The sequence below is a fragment of the Mixophyes fleayi genome, chromosome 3, assembly GCF_038048845.1.
Source record: "Mixophyes fleayi isolate aMixFle1 chromosome 3, aMixFle1.hap1, whole genome shotgun sequence".
NCBI lineage: Eukaryota > Metazoa > Chordata > Amphibia > Anura > Limnodynastidae > Mixophyes > Mixophyes fleayi.
In genome coordinates, this window is record NC_134404.1 from 137,172,586 (window position 1) to 137,193,167 (window position 20,582).

General features: G+C 39.9%; 2 protein-coding genes across 3 annotated transcripts; one reads left to right on the forward strand and one right to left on the reverse strand.

The window, feature by feature from the left end:
- The first annotated feature begins 200 nt into the window (after positions 1-200).
- ABCF3 (ATP binding cassette subfamily F member 3) lies at positions 201-13,518 on the forward strand. Its single transcript, XM_075202420.1, has 21 exons — positions 201-309; positions 2,779-2,926; positions 3,200-3,276; positions 3,617-3,669; positions 4,118-4,215; positions 4,339-4,461; positions 5,416-5,682; positions 6,776-6,856; positions 6,944-7,003; positions 7,183-7,239; positions 7,393-7,415; positions 7,501-7,556; positions 7,642-7,842; positions 7,983-8,059; positions 8,142-8,186; positions 8,326-8,458; positions 8,546-8,634; positions 8,851-8,942; positions 10,971-11,103; positions 12,124-12,211; positions 12,413-13,518. The coding sequence occupies exons 1-21, from the start codon at positions 237-239 to the stop codon at positions 12,569-12,571; spliced, it is 2,133 nt and encodes a 710-aa protein (XP_075058521.1). The 5' UTR covers positions 201-236; the 3' UTR covers positions 12,572-13,518.
- A 620-nt stretch (positions 13,519-14,138) lies between these two features.
- On the reverse strand, positions 14,139-17,841 carry LOC142144049 (uncharacterized). Of its 2 annotated transcripts, none has more exons than XM_075202422.1 (2): positions 17,753-17,841; positions 14,139-15,674 (listed from the first exon to the last, which is right to left on the reverse strand). In XM_075202422.1, exon 2 carries the CDS (start codon positions 15,646-15,648, stop codon positions 14,566-14,568), a length of 1,083 nt encoding a protein of 360 aa, XP_075058523.1. In that variant the 5' UTR covers positions 15,649-15,674; positions 17,753-17,841; the 3' UTR covers positions 14,139-14,565. The 2 variants fall into 2 exon arrangements, with proteins under 2 accessions (XP_075058523.1, XP_075058522.1); XM_075202421.1 differs by lacking the exon at positions 17,753-17,841 and adding an exon at positions 17,208-17,337.
- Positions 17,842-20,582: the final 2,741 nt, after the last annotated feature.

The following is a 20,582-nucleotide window of genomic DNA, read 5'->3' on the forward strand; positions in this document are numbered from 1 at the left end:
ACTACCATTAGGTAAATTAAAATGTGATTTCACTCTTCCGTACGTAACAAACAATCTAATCATGTTCAGTCTCCTCGCTCCATGTCTCAAGAGTGTATTAGAGTTACCTCCAGCCAGGAACATGACTCAGAGTCGTCGTCACCAAAAAGCAGAGGATGAACTACATTTCCCGTCATCCTCTGCGCTTCCGGGGCGCGTGCTCCGTCTTTACGCTTGCGCTTTGCCGGCCGGCCAACATGGCGACCTTCGTGGAGATCCTGAGGAGCGAGTTCCCGCAGCTGGACGCCGAGCTTTTTCAATACGTGACCGGTGAGAACTGTGGAGGAAACTTAAGCACATGCTAGAGGCTTTATTGTACTGACACAACGAGTCTGGAGACTGGTGACTCACAGTCTATATAACCAGTGATAGCAATGCGCCTCTATGTCTGTGATTTATTTTACAATAATGCCACGTAGGTTATATGTGGGTATATATTGCTAGTTATATATTTTTTTAGACATTGATTAGTGTGAATTCATTCCATAGCTCAGTATCTGCGTTTTAAACTAAAAATATACTTTGAGTGAAATTCTCATTCAAAGTATACTTTCCTATAGGAGTCAATTATGTTTTATATGTAATTGTTCTAAATGGCTATATTTAAAAGATATCTGTAAATGTTGTACAGAGAATATGTAATCACTCACATCAGTCCCTGACCCATTGGAGCTTACAGACTAGTTTGCCACCCCGCACTCGCTCAAGGGTGCATTGTGTCAGAAGGGAATTAATCTATAAGCATGTTTTTGGAGTGTAGAAAGAAACTGGAGCAGCCAGAGGAAACCCACGCAAACATGGGGAGAACATACAAACTCCAAACAGATAGGGACCTGGTTGGAATTGAAGCCATGGCCCCACTGATAGTTATGTTTCTCAATTCATTATATTGTTCTCTACTGTGATCAAGCTTAGGGGTATATTTACTGAACTGTGGGTTTGAAAAAGTGGAGATGTTGCCTATAGCAGCCAATCAGATTATAGCTGTCATTTTGTAGAATGTACTAAATAAATGATAACTAGAATCTGGTTGCTATAGGCAACATCTCTACTTTTCAGACCCGCAGTTTAGTAAATATACCCCCTAGTCTCCAAAAGGCTCTCTTCATTCTTTTTGGCTGGGCTTATTGGCAGGGAGTGTAGTGTGAATCGAAGGAACCCCCCCCCCCCCAAAAAAAAAAGACAACACATGTCAAATCCTTTAAAGAAGGATACTCATTTGGAGTTTCACCCCTAAGCACCCTGGATTGTTCAGTTGGTGTAATTTCTCTCTCCCAGTCCCTTTAATCACAAATGCTGCTTGGATAGAAACAGGATCAGTTATCATCTGAACTTTGGTGTGCTTAATAGGTTGAATTGCCTGTTAAGATTTAAACAATTGTCTTTGGGTAGTGTGCACTGACCGAGTTTTAAAGGGTTTTGCCTCAAATTTGTTCTATTCAAACTCTGGGACTGTCTGCAGGTTTTGGCATGTGTTTTGGCATCTTGCTGTTTGCAGACCTATTTTTAACATTTTTAAGACCTCAATTGTTTGAATTTTAACTCTGATCCACCTCTCCAGTCATTGAGGGGGCTTAGAAAATAACGGCCTCCTGCTTCTGTTCGAACAGCAATCGAAGGGACAGTTATCCTGTGTGCTTCTGAAATGATAATTTTAAATGTTAAAAGTCAGCAGATTGGTGAATAGCAGTTTTTGAAAATCACCTTATATAAGGGGGATGTGTACATCTACTTTTGATAATGAGATGATTTGCAAATCTTTATTACTTTTTTTTTTTTTAGCAGCTTTCTGCTGATGAATATCCCCTTTGCCAGGGATACCCAACCAGCTACCTAAAGGAAAGACCAATGTTCTTTATAAGCCAAATGTCTTTGTTTTAATAAATTCCTGTAAATATTGCATGTATTTTTGAATGTTACTAATTGCTGTTTTTATGTAATGCAACTTTTATTTAAAGGATAACACCCCTTTAATTGTCTATGAAATGAAACAAATGTACTGCAAAGCTGTTCATAGTTCGTTTATAGCCAGTCAAAAGAACTCTAAGGGCTAGATTTACTAAACTGCGGGTTTGAAAAAGTGGTGATGTTGCCCATAGCAGCCAATCAGATTATAGCTGTCACTTTGTAGAAGGTACTAAATAAATGATAACTAGAATCTGATTGGTTACTATAGGCAACATCTCCACTTTTTCAAACCCGCAGTTTAGTAAATATACCCCTAAGTCTTTCAGTATCAAGTCCTACAGTGGAAGCTGGCTCCCTGTTTTAGGTAATGGGGTGGGTGTTTCGGGGATAAAGCCCCCTATTTGCTATGCATCCTGTCCTTGTTTGATTAAGGATGGGTCTGCTAAAGGTGGAATTATCCTATAAGGTTTAGTTTAGTTGCCCAGTATTTGATTTTAGTTGATGGAGATGGCATTATAATGTGGTATATTAAAATGGACAAGTAGGATGGTTGTCTGCTAGAGTATTTTATGTGAACATGAGATACAAACCCCTGTGTGATAACTGCTGCTAAATGTATGTAACTGGAACTATTGGCAATTATATGGAAGTCAATAGCTCATCTTGCCCATCCCTGTATTTAGTAGTCACTTTTGAATGTGGTGAACATTTAATGAGAGAACCTGTAGTATAGTTTAAAAACATAATTTTCATAGAAAAGGGTTCACGCTGTAAGACTGGATGTTTCAACCTTAACGTACTTTATTTCTGTCCATTACTTGTTCCAACTAGATGTTCTTGACAGTGGTCGCTCAGACTTTGAATCAGAGAATGACCTGTTTGAAGCAGTGGGGGAGCTACTACAGGATGTGTCTGGAGATACCAAAGATGATGAGGACATTAAAGACATTTGTCTGAGGATGTACAGAACAATGCGAATGTGAGTATTGCCTGTCAGCAAGTCAGGACTAATATGCACAATGATAGTACTACATGTAAGTGAGAATTTGCCAGCAAATGTTGAAACAGTTGCCTATAATATCAGCACACCCCAGTCCTGCTTGCAATATACATGAAAAGGTCAGAAAATTGTGTGATTTGTAGATGACATGTAGAATTGTCTTGTTGCAGGGTTTTAGTCTGTTTTTCTTTAGTATTTTGTTTCACCAATTTAAGTAAATAAAACTGTAATATTTATTTCAATTTTGCTAAGGGAAAATCATCACGTCCCTTCACAAACGCAGGTGCTACTTGAAGCTCCTATCCAGCTCTCTCAGATTACTGATTACGGTAAGACGGAGGCCCTCAGACTTTGGTGCTGTATTCTTTCCCACAAACAACCCATCCTCAGTTTCTTTTCTATAATAAATGTTCTTGCTTTGAATGTAAGGGAATTGATTTGCAAGATAATATAACAATATTTGACATATACACATCAGCTTACATTTTCATGTTTGCACTGAAGACCTGCAGAGACATGTCTCTCTCTTTGTTCATTAATCTTCTTTAGAGGAATAATATGTAAATACACACCATTGGCTACTGGGATTAAGAAAGTTAACTCAAAGTTGGCACTACTTGTACATTATTTGTTCCAAGATATAATCATGTTTCCTTACTTGTTGCTTAGATGTTGACCCTCAGATCCTGAATGTGTTGCTGATGAAAAAGGACCCGTCTTCGGTGAGATCCCCTTTAATTTTTTCCTTCAAAAGGTGTATATTAGAAACCTTGTTAAGTGAAATTAGTTAATTACTGTTCTTTTAATTCTGATTTGTAGACATGTTAAACATAGGTTGATTAGCATAAAAATTACTTTGTTACATATACAACTTTGGATACGCTTTATAGGCAATGATACATTGGAGAGAAAATAAAGTTTCTTAGCATCTAAAAATAACTTAAGACCTGTACCGCATGTGGGTTTTTTTTGGGGGGGGTTTGTTTTTTTTTGCTTTCTATTAAAATATCCGTGCCTAAAGGGAAAAAAATCTGTGTCCTATATAAAAGCAATCTTTAGAACCATGTGTAAAGCCATATTACCCCTGCACTTTGAGTATTCTAAATGCTCAATTTCTGCAATGAAATATAGTTTCTGAAATGGTTCGTTCTTTCCCTTTGTTTTGCTCAGACTGTTAATGTAAAGAAGTTGGAGAAGGCAGAAGCCAAACTGAAATCAAAACAAGAAAAGCGGTCTGAACGTGACTCACAGAAAGTCGGTGGGAATGTGTAAGTGGGAAAGATGTAGTGTTTTTTGTTTTGTTTTTAGAACTCTGGGAAATTGTCATTTTGAGGGATTCCTTTTCTCATAACCCATCCCTGTTAGCTCTCACCTCTCGTTTTACTTTACAGTGTAATGGAAGAGGCCTCGGCCAGTCAAGCTGCTAGTAAGAAGGAGAATCGCATAGAATCCAGTGGCAAGAACAAGTCATATGACATCCGAATTGAGAACTTTGATGTGTCATTTGGAGAAAGGTGAGTACTGAAAACGTATTACTGTTGTGAAAAGAATGACTGAGCTGTATAAACAAATAGAAGTTATAGACAGTAAGTGTCCTGCTCATGAGCTAAAGCGTTTTTTTTTATTTTTTATTTTGCATTCCTGTGCCTTAGTTTTGTTTAATGCACTTGTTATATGCATATTATTGATAATGATAACACTAACTTGGAAGTGTTCATAACTAGTAAATAAAGAGCTCAATGAGGGGTCGTGTGGTTTTGTTATTGAGCATCTTGTATGTATTAAATGTAAATCTTCATAAAATGCTTCTTAATGAACAACCAGTAGCATCTTGTGGAGTACATATGAAGATCTACATAAAACCTTTTATATATGCTTAATTTTATTTTTATACAGTTTGTAAACAAAGTATACATTCTCATAGTCCTATACAATTAGATATTATTATTATTATTATCCTTTATTTACAAGGCGCCACAACATTTCCGCAGCGCCGTACACAGTACAAACAGTAGACCATACAGGGTAAAACAGCACAGAACAATAAACAAATAATACCAAGACTTCAGAAACTCCAGGCATGGCTAATGTAGTGAAGCTGGAGCAGAAGAATAGGTATAGAGACAGGAGGGATATATATATTATAAGAGCTTACATCCTAAGGGAGGGTAGGCAGACATCAGGCACAGAGGGGAGTCAGTAGAGGGGATCAGGCGCAGTAGGCGTGAATAAAGGGGATGGAACGAGAGAAAGGAAATGAGAACGAGCATGGAGAGAGTGTTAGGTATATGGCTGGTAGGCTTTGAGGAACAGGGGAGTTTTAAGTGCCCGTTTGAAGGAGCACAAATTAAGGGGACAGACGACTGAAGCAAGGGAGGTCTTTGGGTATCATTTTAAAAAGGGTCTCGCAGGTATAGTTGGTGTGTATTTATCCTATAATGATGCATCTACTCAACATCTCATTACAGGGTCCTTTTGACAGGTGCTGAGTTGCATTTGGCATCAGGTCGACGATATGGTTTAGTGGGCAGAAACGGTCTGGGTAAGACGACATTATTGAAGATGCTCGCTAGTCGCAGTCTTCGTGTACCCTCACACATCAGCATTCTACACGTGGAGCAAGAGGTGGCTGGAGACGAAACACCAGCTCTACAGAGTGTATTGGAGTGTGATACTTTACGTGAGAGTCTTCTGCAAGAGGAGAAAGCGCTTAATGCACGTATTAGTGCAGGAAAGTAAGTGAATGTGAAAAAATGCCCTGACCCAAACATTTGCTAATACAGCCCAAAAAAAATATTATATATATATATATATATATAGCGCTCTACTGCAAATCTTTTAAAATGTAAAGTATTCTGTCTTCACTTCATTAGACAGCTTAAGTTCCTCCTATTATCATCTTTAAGTTGAGAGTGCAGGCTTTTGATATAGTGTAATATTACTCATCCTGCCTCTCTGTATGTGAACCAACCAATCCACACAACACAGTTTCTGAATTGCAAGTCTGCCAATCTTTTTTAATCTGTATATATTCTGTGTTGGAGAAGCACCTCACTCCTAACCTGTTGAGCAGCAGTGAGAGAGGGTATGGAGCGCTTAATTAGTAAAGTATAAACTCTCTAGTTTTACATTAATGTATATTAAGCTCAGGCTAAGGCTTTACTTCCTCTTTTAAAGAGCTTTTGTTCTATGATCCGTGCCTCTTTAAATTTGGGATGCAAGTTTAGCTGTTTTCCATGAAGGTGGAAGTAATATAATTCACTATATGTTTTTAAAAACATGCAAGGGAAAATCAAACATTTCTACATGCTCTCACTAAAATACGTAATCGGTATTTTCGCACAGCCTAGTTGATTATCTGTAAGCTCTTGTAGAAGACAATGTTCTTACTAAAGGCATTGCAAAGAGCAGGTAAAAGATAAAAATCTCAAAATGCAGATCTGAAATCAAGCAGGAAGAGTAAATGAGTCAATAGGTGGGATTAACAAAAACAGTTATAGTATCTGACCATGTTGTAGCAATAAGTGGGCGTGGCTAGTTGCCTGACATATTCGACTTCGAATGCTCCAGAGATGGACATATGGTGATGTTAAACAGACCAGGCACTATGTTGGGAGAACAATTGATGAAGATTGAATAGTGGTTATGAAACGGACAGCGTCTTGTGCTAACCAAGGATTATTATAGTGAAATATATACAATATTAAAACAGTATTTGCGCTCTCATCTCTAGTTGTGTTTTTGCAAATATTAAAATGTCATGTTTCTTCTACAAAAATTACCTATTTCTGCATGCACATTTTAACTTTTGTTTCACATTTTTCCCAGGAATGATGGTTCAGAGACTGCACGCCTGTCAGAGATATACAGTAAACTAGAAGAAATTGAGGCAGACAAAGCCCCTGCCAGGTACAGTCTACTATGCCTTATGATTGTTTCCCAAGTATTTCTCTGTATAGTAGGTAATCTTTATTCATGTCTCTTCTCTCCACTCAGAGCCTCTGTGATCCTTGCTGGTTTGGGATTCAGACACTCTATGCAGCAGCAACTGACCAAGTAAGTGGTTGAAGGTGACAGACTAGTTTAAGGCTGTAGGTGTGCATTAATTGGGTTTGCACTAATAGACAATGCCACCTTTTTAATACAATTCTGTGTAATGTGGAGGAAGACCACCACATCCTGTAAGATCTGATCTATATTGTTCTGCAGAGGATTTGATTATTGTCTGTCTTCAGGGAATTCTCTGGTGGGTGGCGCATGAGGTTGGCGTTGGCTCGGGCCCTCTTTGCTAGGTGAGTACAACATAAGTAGTCATTGTTAGTGCTAATGTATTCATTTAGACATATCGAACCAATGACAGAAAGACTAGTAAAGAATGTGCATTGTATATTATGAGTAGAAATTAAAATGTTTCAAAATTAACATTATCTCAATCTTTTTGTCAGGCCTGACCTGCTTTTGCTGGATGGTAAGTGTTCTGGTGTTTTATGTCCTATTTCAGCTGTTTCATTTTTATGCTTTCCTTCCATTTATTTTGTACTTCATTTTCACAGAACCTACAAACATGTTGGATGTACGAGCCATCCTGTGGTTGGAGGACTACTTGCAGGTCTCTATGTTTACTTTCCTATTTGCCCTTCATATTTGGTCTGAATTCCATTTCTGAAATATAAGCTTTTACATTACTCTTGCAGACCTGGCCATCCACTATCCTTGTTGTTTCCCATGACCGTAAGTTCCTAAATGCGGTGGCCACAGACATTGTGCATCTGCATAGCCAACGGCTGGAGGCTTATCGTGGCAACTTTGAGAGCTTTTTGAAAATCAAGGAAGAGCGCCTGAAGAATCAGCAGCGGGAATACGAGGCCCAACATCAGTACCGTGAGCATATACAGGTGATGAGAATCTCTCATGCGCAGATCAGCAGTGTGGAAATTGCTGCAAACTGATAATGAGGGAATAATTACTAGAATAATAAGTAATGTAGGATATGTATTGGGTGCAGGCAATTACATTCTCTTTTTTATAACTACAGGTTTTCATAGATCGGTTTCGGTACAATGCTAACAGGGCTTCTCAGGTGCAGAGTAAACTGAAACTGCTGGAGAAACTGTGAGTCTTCCACATTCATGGGAGTGATTTGAAAGTGGAATCTGGACAACTAATCTCAGTGCTTTCTTGTTTTTTTTCTTAGGCCAGAGCTGAAACCTTTAGAAAAGGAGTCTGAGGTTATATTAAGGTGGGAATATAACCGTAGGAATTTATTGTGTCCTTTCTTTTCGTACTGAAGCTGGTCATTTACAACTTTCTTTTCTTATTCAACTATTCTGTCTTTTTTATTAACCTGTTAACTCATCTTCTTTCTTTCGTACCTATAGGTTTCCTGATGGCTTTGAGAAGTTTTCTCCCCCAATTCTGCAGTTGGATGAAGTTGATTTCTGGTACTCTTCAGATATGCCAATATTCAAGAATCTGTCTGTGTCTGCAGACCTGGAGTCACGAATCTGTGTGGTGAGAGCCAATGTTTAGTATTCTTAGTATTTTGGAAGGATTCGCTCATGATAGGAGACTGTCTAGTGGAATTCTCTTATTTTACAGGTGGGAGAGAATGGAGCAGGAAAATCCACCATGTTGAAGTTATTAATGGGAGAACTGTCCACTGTTCATGGGATTCGGCATGCACACAGGTGAGCTGTACACAACACATTGTCCCTTTTCACCAGTGGAATAGCGGTGATAAACAGAACTAAGCTGATAGGCTAAACTATCTGTATATCCCTGCTTTAACACATACAGATTTATCAGCTCTGTCTTTTGGACAGACGTCTCTTTAACCTATGGTAAACATCTACAATTGCTGGTATGCTGAATCTTTGTCTCTCTTTTCCATTCGCTACCTCCAGAAACCTTAAGATTGGTTATTTCAGTCAGCATCATGTGGATCAGCTGGATCTTAATGTCAGCGCAGTGGAGCTACTTGCAAAACGCTTCCCAGGTAATCTTAGAGATCACCTCTTATTAAAGGAGAAAGTCATTCATGTTTAGATTCATAATCCCAAATTGATCGCAATACAGTCTGCTAAACTTATTCTGTTCCTTCAGAGTAGCAGGAAACACACTTACTTCACCATATATGGTAATGAGAATTGGAGTGTACTGTTTGTTGCTTTTTATTTATTTTTAAACTTCTACTGGTCTGGAGAATCCAGCTGTCGTTTATCAAGTGTGTTTGAAAAGGCCAAACTGTCCATTTTCAGAGGTCCTCTGGCTTTTCCTTACTGTGACTACATTGGGGTAGAAAAGAGCAGATCATTGTGGAAACCATTCTGGAAAAAAAAAAACAGTGAAAATGTTTAATTGACATTGTCCACTTTAGAACAGGCTCCCTGGGATCCCCACGGGTAGCTGGACAGCTTGGTCTCTGAATATATAGCTGTATAAGTTAATGACCTTTTATTTTTTTTTTACACTTCCTAGCAGAGTGTAACACCTTTCCTGTAAGGTAAAATCAGGTAATTTTCTTAGGAAAGTGCATGCTCTTTTCCCTTCAAGTTAGTTCTCCCTCCCAAAAGAGTAACCCCCATTTTTTTCTAGCTGCCTTCAGGAAATAAGGATTTAAGGGTTAGGCTCTGGCCAGTTAGTATCTTATTTTGCTTACATCTACCACTTTATTTTGCCTCTTACACCCGTTGGTGTAAGAATCGGCCTGAGTGTGATGAGAAGACCTTCCATCTGATGGACTCTCACTGTGAATTGTCCCTCTTGTTCCACCTAAGGAGTATGATGATGAAAATGCCAGGTGTCTTCGATCTACTATACTTGGTTTTACCGATGCTGGCCATTTATTTGTTTAGGGTACAGGTTAGCAGCTGGACCTACTATTCATAGCATAAATACTTTGTCCCTTATACAGGCATTTTTTTAAACATTTTTATCAACATATCTGAACTCTGGCACATTGCTTTGTCTGAATTGAAGGTCGTGCCAGCTCCCTCTGGCTACAGACATAAGACTTAATCAAAGATTCCCTAGAGGCTTAGATCACATAGTCCAAGCTCCTCCTGTTCATTAAGGTCCCACTTATTTTACTTACAAGATGGCCACATCCCCTTAATCCACTGAGCTGGGCCACATGTGAAGAAACAAGCACATTTTATTTGCCATGCTAGCCCTCTCTAGTGATTTGAGTTTGCCAGCTGTCCCATAAGATGACCTAACTCGCACATAGACCATCCAAGCGTAAGGCCTCGCCTCCCTTTTTGTTGCTATGGACCCCTGTATTTATTGTCCAATGGTTTCTCTTCTTTAGAGAATTGGTAAACTGCTATTGATTTAGAATGGAAGGGACATTTTTTGTCTCCACTGACCAACCAGAAGATTTCATTTTATTCAAGGAGTCTGGCAACCTTGGTCGGGGTAAATTTCTTTATGCAGTCCCTCATTCTGCATTCACATATTTTGTCTTTATTTTACAAAATGGTCCTCTAGGCATTTCTTCTTCCTAAAGGACAATGACCTGAACAAAATCAGAATTCCAGGCTCCTGATATGCATTCACAAGTTTCCTATCACTTTGCAGACTTGTATCTGTTTCCTAGGGAAGACTAGTGCAATTGGTGTAACTCTCCTAAAGTGGATGCCTTGGGCTTACCCTAGTCCAAACAAACTGATATTAGGACACACTACCATCAATTCCACGATGAGTGGTTTTCTCCATCGCGCAGACAGCCCTTTATGGTTAAGGCCATGAAAAATTGTGTAGGTTGGCATCTCACAGGTTTCAAAAATGAGATATTTCACTTGCCTCTTCTAAACTGCAAGCATTTGTCAGGATGCTGCATCTTTTTTTGCGTATTGTAACCCAGGCAAACTTATGGCCCCATTGTCCACCAATGTTGCTGTCTGCAGTGAAAGAACGTAACACTGTTTTTCAGGATTTTTGATTAGTTCCCAATAATGTTCAAGTGCTCATTGTACCTTCATTCTGCTGTACCTTGCCTCACCTCATTTCCCATTCCCCATAGGTAATACAGAGGAGGAATACCGCCACCAGCTTGGCAGCTATGGGATTTCTGGTGAACTTGCAGTACGGCCTGTAGCCAGTCTGTCTGGAGGCCAAAAGAGTCGTGTTGCTTTTGCCCAAATGACCATGCCGTGGTAAGATAATGCTGATTGCATTGCTATGTAATCACTGCCATACATTTTGTCTTGTGTTTTAAAAAGTATTCATTTCCATCTTTAATTGTTAATGTTTTTGTCTGTTTCCTTTTACAAATAGAGTTTAAAAAAAAAAAAAGTTAATTTCGGAACAACTGCCTTGTTGATGTGTCTGGGTCTCCGCCCATGCTTTATTCCTCACATCCAGTTTCTCTCCCCTGTTGCATTCACCTTAGAAATATTGCCATAATATGCCCTTTTCATACCCAAGATGCTTTAAAAACTTTTATGCAGTCTCTCATCTCTCACCCTGACTACTTTTACCTTCTATTATCTGTCCTTCCCCTCACCCATCTATCCCCACTTCAATCCATCTTTTATGCCGCACCAAAGACTGATTTTTCCTCTAACCGTTTTACATCTGCACTTTGCAAATCCCTACACTGGCTTCATATGTTCTCCATAAGCCAATTAAAATGAATCCCCCTTACTCACAAAGCCCTCAACACCACCATCCCTTTCATGCATCTCAAATCTCATTTCAAAAGTCTCCTCTCACCCTCTTAGATCTACCTCTGACCTGCCAATCCCCTTGCCACTTATGCCTACAAGACTTCTCCTGTGCTACTAACCATTTATGGAATTCTCTATCATGCCCAATTAGACTTTCCCACAACCTTCAAATCTTTACACTCTGAAAACCCATCTCTTTATTAGAGCTTCTCCTTCTGCTGCCAGTGCTACTCACACTAATACACCCTCACAGCTGTCGCAATCTACTCTGAGCTCCTCTTGTTTCAGCTGTGCTTCTTCTAATTAGAATGTAAGCCCTCCCTTCCCTTTTGTTTTCATGTCTGCTTTTTATTTTTTATGCATGTCCTGTATTACCTATTTTATAAAGCTGTGGAGCTTTACAAATCTACAATAATAATGCCTCTTGTATAAATATATGAAATAATTGTTAGCTAATTATGGGAATGTTTTCTTCATGTGTCTTATTTATTGTCATTATTCTATCAGTCCCAACTTTTACATTCTGGATGAACCGACAAATCACCTTGATATGGAGACCATTGAAGCCTTGGGCCAAGCACTGAATAAATTCCGGGTATTCTTTCTTCTCTTTAACTACTTTTAGTTTTAGTTTTTGTCCATCTCTAGTTGATTAATACTTTTTCCTGATGATCTAACCACATAAGTTGTTTGGTTTTTAGTTATTTTACTTTCATTTGACTTATAAAGTGCTATATGTGTTAATCTTGTAGTGTTGCCTTCTTATCTCATGTCGTTCACTGTCCTCTTCTTTTAGGGAGGAGTGATCCTAGTGTCTCACGACGAACGGTTTATCAGACTTGTTTGTCGGGAGCTCTGGGTCTGTGAAAATGGAGGCGTGACGCGAATGGAAGGAGGTTTCGATGAATACCGGGACATCTTGCAGGAGCAGTTCCGCAAAGAGGGCTACCTATAGTTTTAACTCTACAAGAGTTTGGCAATGCTCTTGTGTTTTTCCCCAGCTTCATGGGTGTCCTGTGCATACTGACTGTCACATATTGGAGAGCAAGAGTCCTGACCGTTAAATAAGTCTGGAGTTTTGCAAAGATATGCCCCAGGAGCCTGCAGCTAATAAGACTGATGGGTGTGAGAGCTGAGGGATGGTATTTATTATCAGTACAGACTGAGCAGTGATAGTCCTTGTTTATGTGAAATTTTGTTATGCTGCACATTACCATATTTAATCGGTCCATTTCTTTTATTCCCACCTGAGACTTGCTGCAAGTCCAATCCTAAATGATAAACTTTGCTATTTATTTTATATGTAAATCAAAGTTGAGGCTGTTCATTTAGCTAATGCTACAGACATACTGTTCATTTTATATTCCAGAGCTAACGATTGAATATTTTAACTGATGCTTCTGCTTTCTCTAATCCTACAATGTCATGTGCTTATTGACAAATTGTGTAATATAAGTAGTGGGAAGATTTGTCTATGACTTCACTATTTGTTGCACTTTGTTGAACACCTCAGTTGATGTGCAAAGGTGATGCTGGTCTAAAGCCAGTAGCCAAGCGCGAGGCCCCAGTTGAGGTAATGGTTAGTGGGCAGCTTTATCTTACTGTAGGTGTTAATTAAAAATACCAGTGTCCTCCAGCTGTTACATGTTGTAGGTGTCCAACCACTTACTATGTTTCATCCAGCGCATGCGTCTATGTTCTTGCTTAATGAATTATGAGCTTTTGCAATAGCACTAGCTTGTTAGCTGGGGAACACTTGATACAATTATGCCCTTCCTCATTGTAGTGTGCAGACAACATCTTGCTCATTGTAAACAGTTATCTCTCGCTTCCTGTTAAGTTATTAGAGGTGCCAGGAGATGTGAAACTAACAAGGTGTAAATAAAGAGCAAAATTACAATACTTACATTGTGTGTTTGTTTTCCCAATTTTTAAGGGTTATTTTGATTTTGTTTTTCCTTTCTTTATAAGTTGACACAACTCTTCTTTCTTTGGTTATGATTAGCATTTGTATAGATATTTGTAATCTCTGTGGTGAAGGTGAATGAAATGTATTATTTTGTTGGGCGTGAAAGAGGATAATAGTATTTCTCTCAAGACAGCAGAGATTAATCTTTTTGTTAAGTGGCTACTTTGTATTGGCTGTTTCTCATTCAAACACTTCCATGTTCTTCATTTTCATTCTAAGAAATTCATAGGATGTTAACTGTAGTGAGAGTTGCAGCACTCATTATGGAGAACTATGTTGGACTACGCACAAATTGGTGCTTGCAATGTGTTGGGATTTTTTTTTTTGTTTAAAAATGCATTTGATGCAAAACAGGACGTTATCTTGTTGCTAAATGTGCGTAAAAGCATATGTTTAAACTTCTGAACTGCAGCTTATTGCAGTTAGACTGCAGTTCAAGTGAAAGCTTTCAACCGATTTGACGTGCATCCGGTGCACTATGATGGAACAAGAAGCTCTTAAAATAATAAAAAAAATAATGCACTGCAACACATGTAAAACACATATACATCGATCTCGTTTGATAGTGTTTTTTTATTTTCACCTCTTTTCATGCACTTGAGAAGCATCATAAATTGTTTTCTCTTAAATTTATTCTTCCAATGTTGAACAAGTGATCAATTTTACCATGCAAAAAAACCTGCATGTGAATAAACTGTTTTAATATATCTATGTAAGCACATATGTGTTTTCGCTTTAATTGCCACATCATTTTTATACTTCTTTTAAACTTATATGCAGCTAATATCTATTGCTCAGACCATCTCATTATTCGGACCAATTTCAGTATTTAGTATTTTAAATAGAAATTGAGGAAAGAACATGGTTTCCTCTGGTGGCTACTCTGTTATTTCCATGACTAAATAAGTAGATTATGAATCCTGTACCCAGGTCTATATTGCAGTCGGATGGCTCTCAAGCAGATTTTGTGCTGCATTACTTCACTCCTCTGGTGCATGCGCATCTTTCTTTTGGGGCTCTTTTTTACACGAGTCCATCTTCTTTACTTGAGGTAGGACAGCTTCTACATAGAATTTTTCCAGCTTTGGCTCTGTCATTTTCCAAAATTCTGAGTCAAATTTCACAGAGATGATTGCTGTCTCTTTGTTTGTATGCACCACAAAGTCTGCGCTTCTCATCCCTGTGGCTGCCAGCTGACATTGGACTTGCGTATAATAGGCATGATTTGGCTTCAGGATATAGGAATCCTCATTCAATGCCAAGCAAAAAGAACGGTCCTTGCAGGCCTCCTGCATTGTGTGCTCTTTGTGTTTATATGGACACTTCACCTCTAAAAGGCACAGCTTCTCCCCTGTGTTTTTATCTTTCACTATCCCATCTGGGCTTGCTGCCAGCCAGGTCTTGGTTGGATGTATGAATAGACCACACTCTTCTACTTGCACTTCCCTGCCTTTATTCTTTGAAGCCAGTCTCTCATAGATGTGCACAGCTTTTTTCTCATTTCTAATGCCCCAACCTATGGCAGCTGTTTGCACTCTGGATCCTGAACCCAGAACAGCCTTCAGATAGGATTGTGGAATATCTTTAGTTTTTTGATTAGCAAATCTACTATGAGATATCTGATGTGCCATAGAAGCTGTTATGCGATTTTGTCGCCAGTAGTGCCAGTCCTGATTCTCTGTCTGCCCACGGGTCTGGCTTTCTATTTTCTCTATATCTCTTTGAGACAGCTGCCTTTGAGTGTCAGGTGCAGACAGTTCCCTTTCCTGTGTAGAGGTGTAAGGAGTAATAAGGATTGTCTGGAAGTCTTCAGTTGCCTTTGAGGTGGTTGTGCACCGATTGCCACTGGCTGCTCCTCTGGCACTACTTGAGGCTTCTGTGGTTCGTGTTGTTGGATGGATGCCTTGTCTTGTATGTAATTTCGGCGGGTCACTGGCATTGGGTGGCTCTTTAAATTTCCTTGATGGAGCAAGATTCTCCATTGTTTTCTGCTGATAAGCCGTCCTGCTACCTTTCTGGTTGGTAGATTGGCGCTGTGAAACCTTTACTTCTGGTGGACTCATTTTGAATCTTTAAAGTAGTGGAAAATCTGAAGAGAGAAAACAACATATTTTCAAACTCTAGACATCAGTATGCTAGTATTACTGTATGTGTATAAGAATAAAATGCACACACTCTTAATTATGCTGGCTCAGTATGGGACTGTCTGCATGCAGCACTGACAATAACCAATGTAAATTGTAAATGCTGTGGCGGGTCTTATAAGACGTTTAGTGACCACTGTATAACCCCTACATATGGGCTCCAAAACCCGGGCTTGCCATGCAACCAAGGCTGCTTTTCAATCAATGTGCATGTGTAGGAGATGGGCAGGATTTTCTTACATTTGGAGGGTTAGCTTGGGGTGTAGAGTTAGGGTAGTAGAAGCTAATTTAGACTTTTCATAACTTCAATGAAATCAAGGCTCTAACTAATTACTTATGGATTTTTTTACTTTATTTGGCAAATGTATAAATAAGGGACAAGAACAGCACCTGAGCATACACAATGGGTTAGAAGTGGTCCTAGTTGTTCAGAGATGGATTTTGGAGCATACAGGCAGGATTATGCAATAGACATTGACCGTGGTTAAAAATTACATGACAGGATGCATGCCACAGTGGCCCAAGGGCAAATGCAACCAATGCTGGGTCACTGTTGACAGTGTAAGTCTAGCCTTAAAGGACAAAATGTGTATTCTCAGGAGTAAAATAGAACTGCCTTGCTACAAAAACACAGGGTCAAACAGGAATGAGACATTAGCCACATGATATAAACTATACACATTGAATTGCAATGTAATATTAATAATGGGAAAGATATTGTGGAGTTATAGTTTCAGATGATATGAAGGTAACCAGGCAGTGAGAACATCCAGTAGAATATTTGGTACTATAGGAAAAAGGGATGTTATATTGTCACTTCATATGTCACTAGCAAAAACATCACCTTGAGAACCTTGTAGCTTTCTAAAGGCCCTATCTACATGAAGACATCATTAGAGCGGAACATGCATAGCGGAGAGAAGAGATACATTAATAGAGTTCAGGCAGTATTAACAAATCAAAGATTACATAAGGCTCTGTAGAACAAAGGTAACAAAGTAGAACAGTACAGATAGAGTAAAACAGTTGTGGTGGGAATGGGAACTCCTACAGTAAAATAATTCAAGAATGTATAAAAACATACATGGCTATTGTTATGACTAACATAAATATAAAAAAAACCTGCAAAAAAAAAAAACGCAGAATATATGGACCTAGTTCTTTTCTGCTGCGACATCTACAGTTCTATGAATGTATAAAGTAGCCACATCAGATGTGTTCTTTAACCCAAACACTTAAATCTACAATTCACCAGAGCTGACATTCCACTCAATATGCCTTTTAAATTTTAATAAGTGCTCAATATCCAAAATGTCCTTTAAAAGTCAACATTATTCAAATCATCATCACCATTTATTTATATAACGCCACTGATTCCGCAGCGCTGTACAGAGAACTCATTCACATCAGTCCCTGCCCCATTGGAGTTAACAGTCTAAATTAAATGAAATTTAAATGAAATAAATACAGCTTCTTACAGTATCCCCGACCGATATCTTTCTCCCACTCCCAGGGATCTTCTGTGAGAATACAACAGTTGGATGTGATCTCACTGACAGTAAAAATAGAAGCAAAGTTTTCTGACTAGCATAAGTCTGGACTTGTCAGGGAAATCTCTGAGTCACAGAAAACTGTGGTCAGTTCCACCCTAAGTGATATAGGAAGTGAAGCAAGAGCTGCAGTGTAGGTTGGTCTGCATTTAGCTTCTGCATAATCCCCACTGCTTTTAACAGGGCTTGACAACCTACGGATCTGTAGCTTTTGTGGAACCACAAGTCACTGCATGCCATGCTGGGGCTTGCAGTTTCACAACAGCTAGCTAGCCACACCATGTTCCTTTTATCTGATTTATATCCTCTAATGCACACACATACAAGATCCCATCTACTCTTATTTATGACACACAACACAGACCTAACCTCTTTACTCATTTTATTTTCTATGTATAAAATACCTAACTTTTCAGTAAGTGTAAAACATACATAAAGGTCCTGAGCTATTTCCAGGGCCACTGTTACTTTACCTGAAATCCGTTTCTTCTGGGTCCTCTCCTGTAGATTTCTGTTATAGTGTTCACTCACATATGTGGATTAAATGAGAAACGAAACACAGCTATGTGCCTCTCCCACATCCCCTCCCAGTGTTTTGATGCACTTCCAGAACAAGATATATATCAATAACACTAGAGGGCATACTAAGATGAGACACATAAACCACAGTACCTATAGTAGTAAAAATACATTTTACACTTAACATTTTTCAGTGTCCATTACAGGACACTCACCCAGGAAATGCTTCGGAGGTGTCTGTATTCTGAGCACACTAGTCCTCATTATTTATATAGCGCTACTAATTACACAGCACTGTACAGAGAATATATGTCAGTCATACCAGTATCTGCCCCATTAAAGTTTACAGTCTAAATTCCCAAACACATTAAGGTTAATTTTGACAGCAGCCAATTAACCTAATCAGTATGTTTTTGGATTATGGGAGAAAACCCATGGAAACAGGAATTGAACTCATGCCCCAGCGCTGTGAGGTAGAAATGCTAACCACTGTGCTTCATTAGCACCTTAAAACAATGTTGCCATTGCTTTAAGGTGCTAAAGAAGTGACTAGAGCATAATGACCAGCAAAAGTACTGAAAGTCTCTGTACACTAACAGGATAATAAAGTCATTGACGGATTAACATCCACCTATGGGGCATTACCCTGCACGGCATTCAGCAGAAGATGATTGGCCCCCTTAGGTTCTAGGTCCATTGTATCTCCCCTCGTACTGCTCTGAGCCCCTGTTGTTCTCTGCGGTGTCCATGTTCAGCAGGAAGCTTAATAAGATGTGTGATGCACAAGGATATGAAGCCCTGAAAGGTAAGTGGGGATATGGGAGGGTGTCCCTATAAACTTTGTTAGTCCCTTCAAAATCTTGCTATGGGGTCCACAAGTTTCTAGTTATACCCCTGCTCAAAATTTTTCTTATTTACCCTCTGAGTGTAATATTGTAGCAATGTTATAGGTCTATTTTCTTTTCTGACGTGAAAATTTTACTTATTTTTTGCTGACTGTCAGTACATTTAATGATGGTTGGGAACCTGAGCCTCTATTCTCACAGCAATGTAACAACCGCCCAACAATACATGAATGCAGCAACATACAATTTGTTAAAATTGTGTACAGTTTAGAAACAATATTTGTGATAGTGATCAATTGGTCTGTATTTTGACATGATCTAAATTGGATTTGGACTTTGCTTGTGAATCTCGTGACCCTGACCTCTGGCTTGAATACCGATCTCTGTCTGCTCGTGACCCCTGACCTCAGCTTGTATACTGGTATTGTTGTCTGCTGCCGGCCCCTGACCTCTGCTTGGATTCCACTCCGCTTGCCTGGGTTCTCCCCAGCCGGTACACACTTCACGAACCTCTGTCAGTCTGCAGCCCAGTCTGTCCCCACCATCAGGGGCTCCAGTAAACACCTGACTGGCAGAGTAGACTCCGGGTTGTGTTGTGCCGGCTGGAGGGGTTCCTAACATTATAACCGGCCATAAACAGATGTTAGCGGGCCATGTGGAGTCCCTGTACCAAATGATCCAGGGATTGTCTGAGTGTTTGTCTGTCCAAGAAGAAGCTGCAAAAGCCTCACAACTCACTCCGAGTTCCCCCTGTGAACCTAAGATGAATTTGCCGGACCGGTTCTCCGGAAATGATCCCTGTTCCGGAATTTCAGGGAGAGCTGCAAGCTCTATTTCCGGTTGAGACCCCGCTCCTCCGGTTCAGAGCAACAAAGAGGTGGGATTATAATTTCCCTCCTACAGGGTGACCCCCAGTCCTGGGCCTTTTCTTTGCCACAGACCAGTCCTGCCATCCAATCAGTAGACGCTTTCTTCGAGGCATTAGGTCTACTGTATGATGACCCGGATCGAATGGCCTCCGCTAAAGCTCATCTACGGGCCTTGAACCAAGGTCGGCGGTCGGCAGAGGAATACTGCGCTGAATTTCGTAGATGGTCACCTGACAGTGGTTGGAATGATCCTGCCTTACGCAGCCAGTTCCGTCTAGGCCTGTCGGAACAGATTAAAGACTCCTTGGTGCAATATCCGTCTCCTCCCTCACTGGAGGATCTGATGCACCTCTCCATTAAAATTGACAGGAGAATTAAAGAGCGAAAATCTGAAATGGAGGCATCTTCTCCATCTGCCTTGATTCCTGTTTCCACGGATGATGAGGAGCCTATGCAATTAGGAGCATACCGTCTCTCTCCTGAGGAAAGAGACAGGAGACGATCACAAGGTCTATGTCTTTATTGTGGCACTAAAGGCCACTTCTCCCGTTCCTGCCCAAATAAGCCGGGAAAAGAGCATGCCTAGGGAATGAGGGGAAAATTCACCTAGGTCTGCAAATTGTCTCCCCGAAAAATGCTGTATTGATCCCTGCACAGCTCACATTCAGTGCTCATTCTGTGGACCTGTCGGCCTTCATTGATAGTGGAGCTGCAGGCAACTTCCTTGTCATCGGGTTTGCCCGCACTGCTGGAATTCCGATGGTAAAACTCAAATCTGCTATTACTGTCTGTGGTTTAGATGGAAGTCCGTTGCCTGGTGGCAAGATTTTCTGGGAGACCCCGCCACTACAGTTGAATGTCGGAGCTCTCCATTCAGATTCAATAACCTTCTTCCTTATCGACTGTTCATCGGTTCCCTTGATCCTGGGCCTCCCATGGCTTTCCCGTCATAATCCTGTCATGGACTGGGTAAAAGGAGAAATTGTCCAGTGGAGCTCTTATTGTACACAGTCTTGCTTGTCACTGCCTCTGCGTATGATTCAGTCTATTCCGGAGCAGCTTCCCTCACA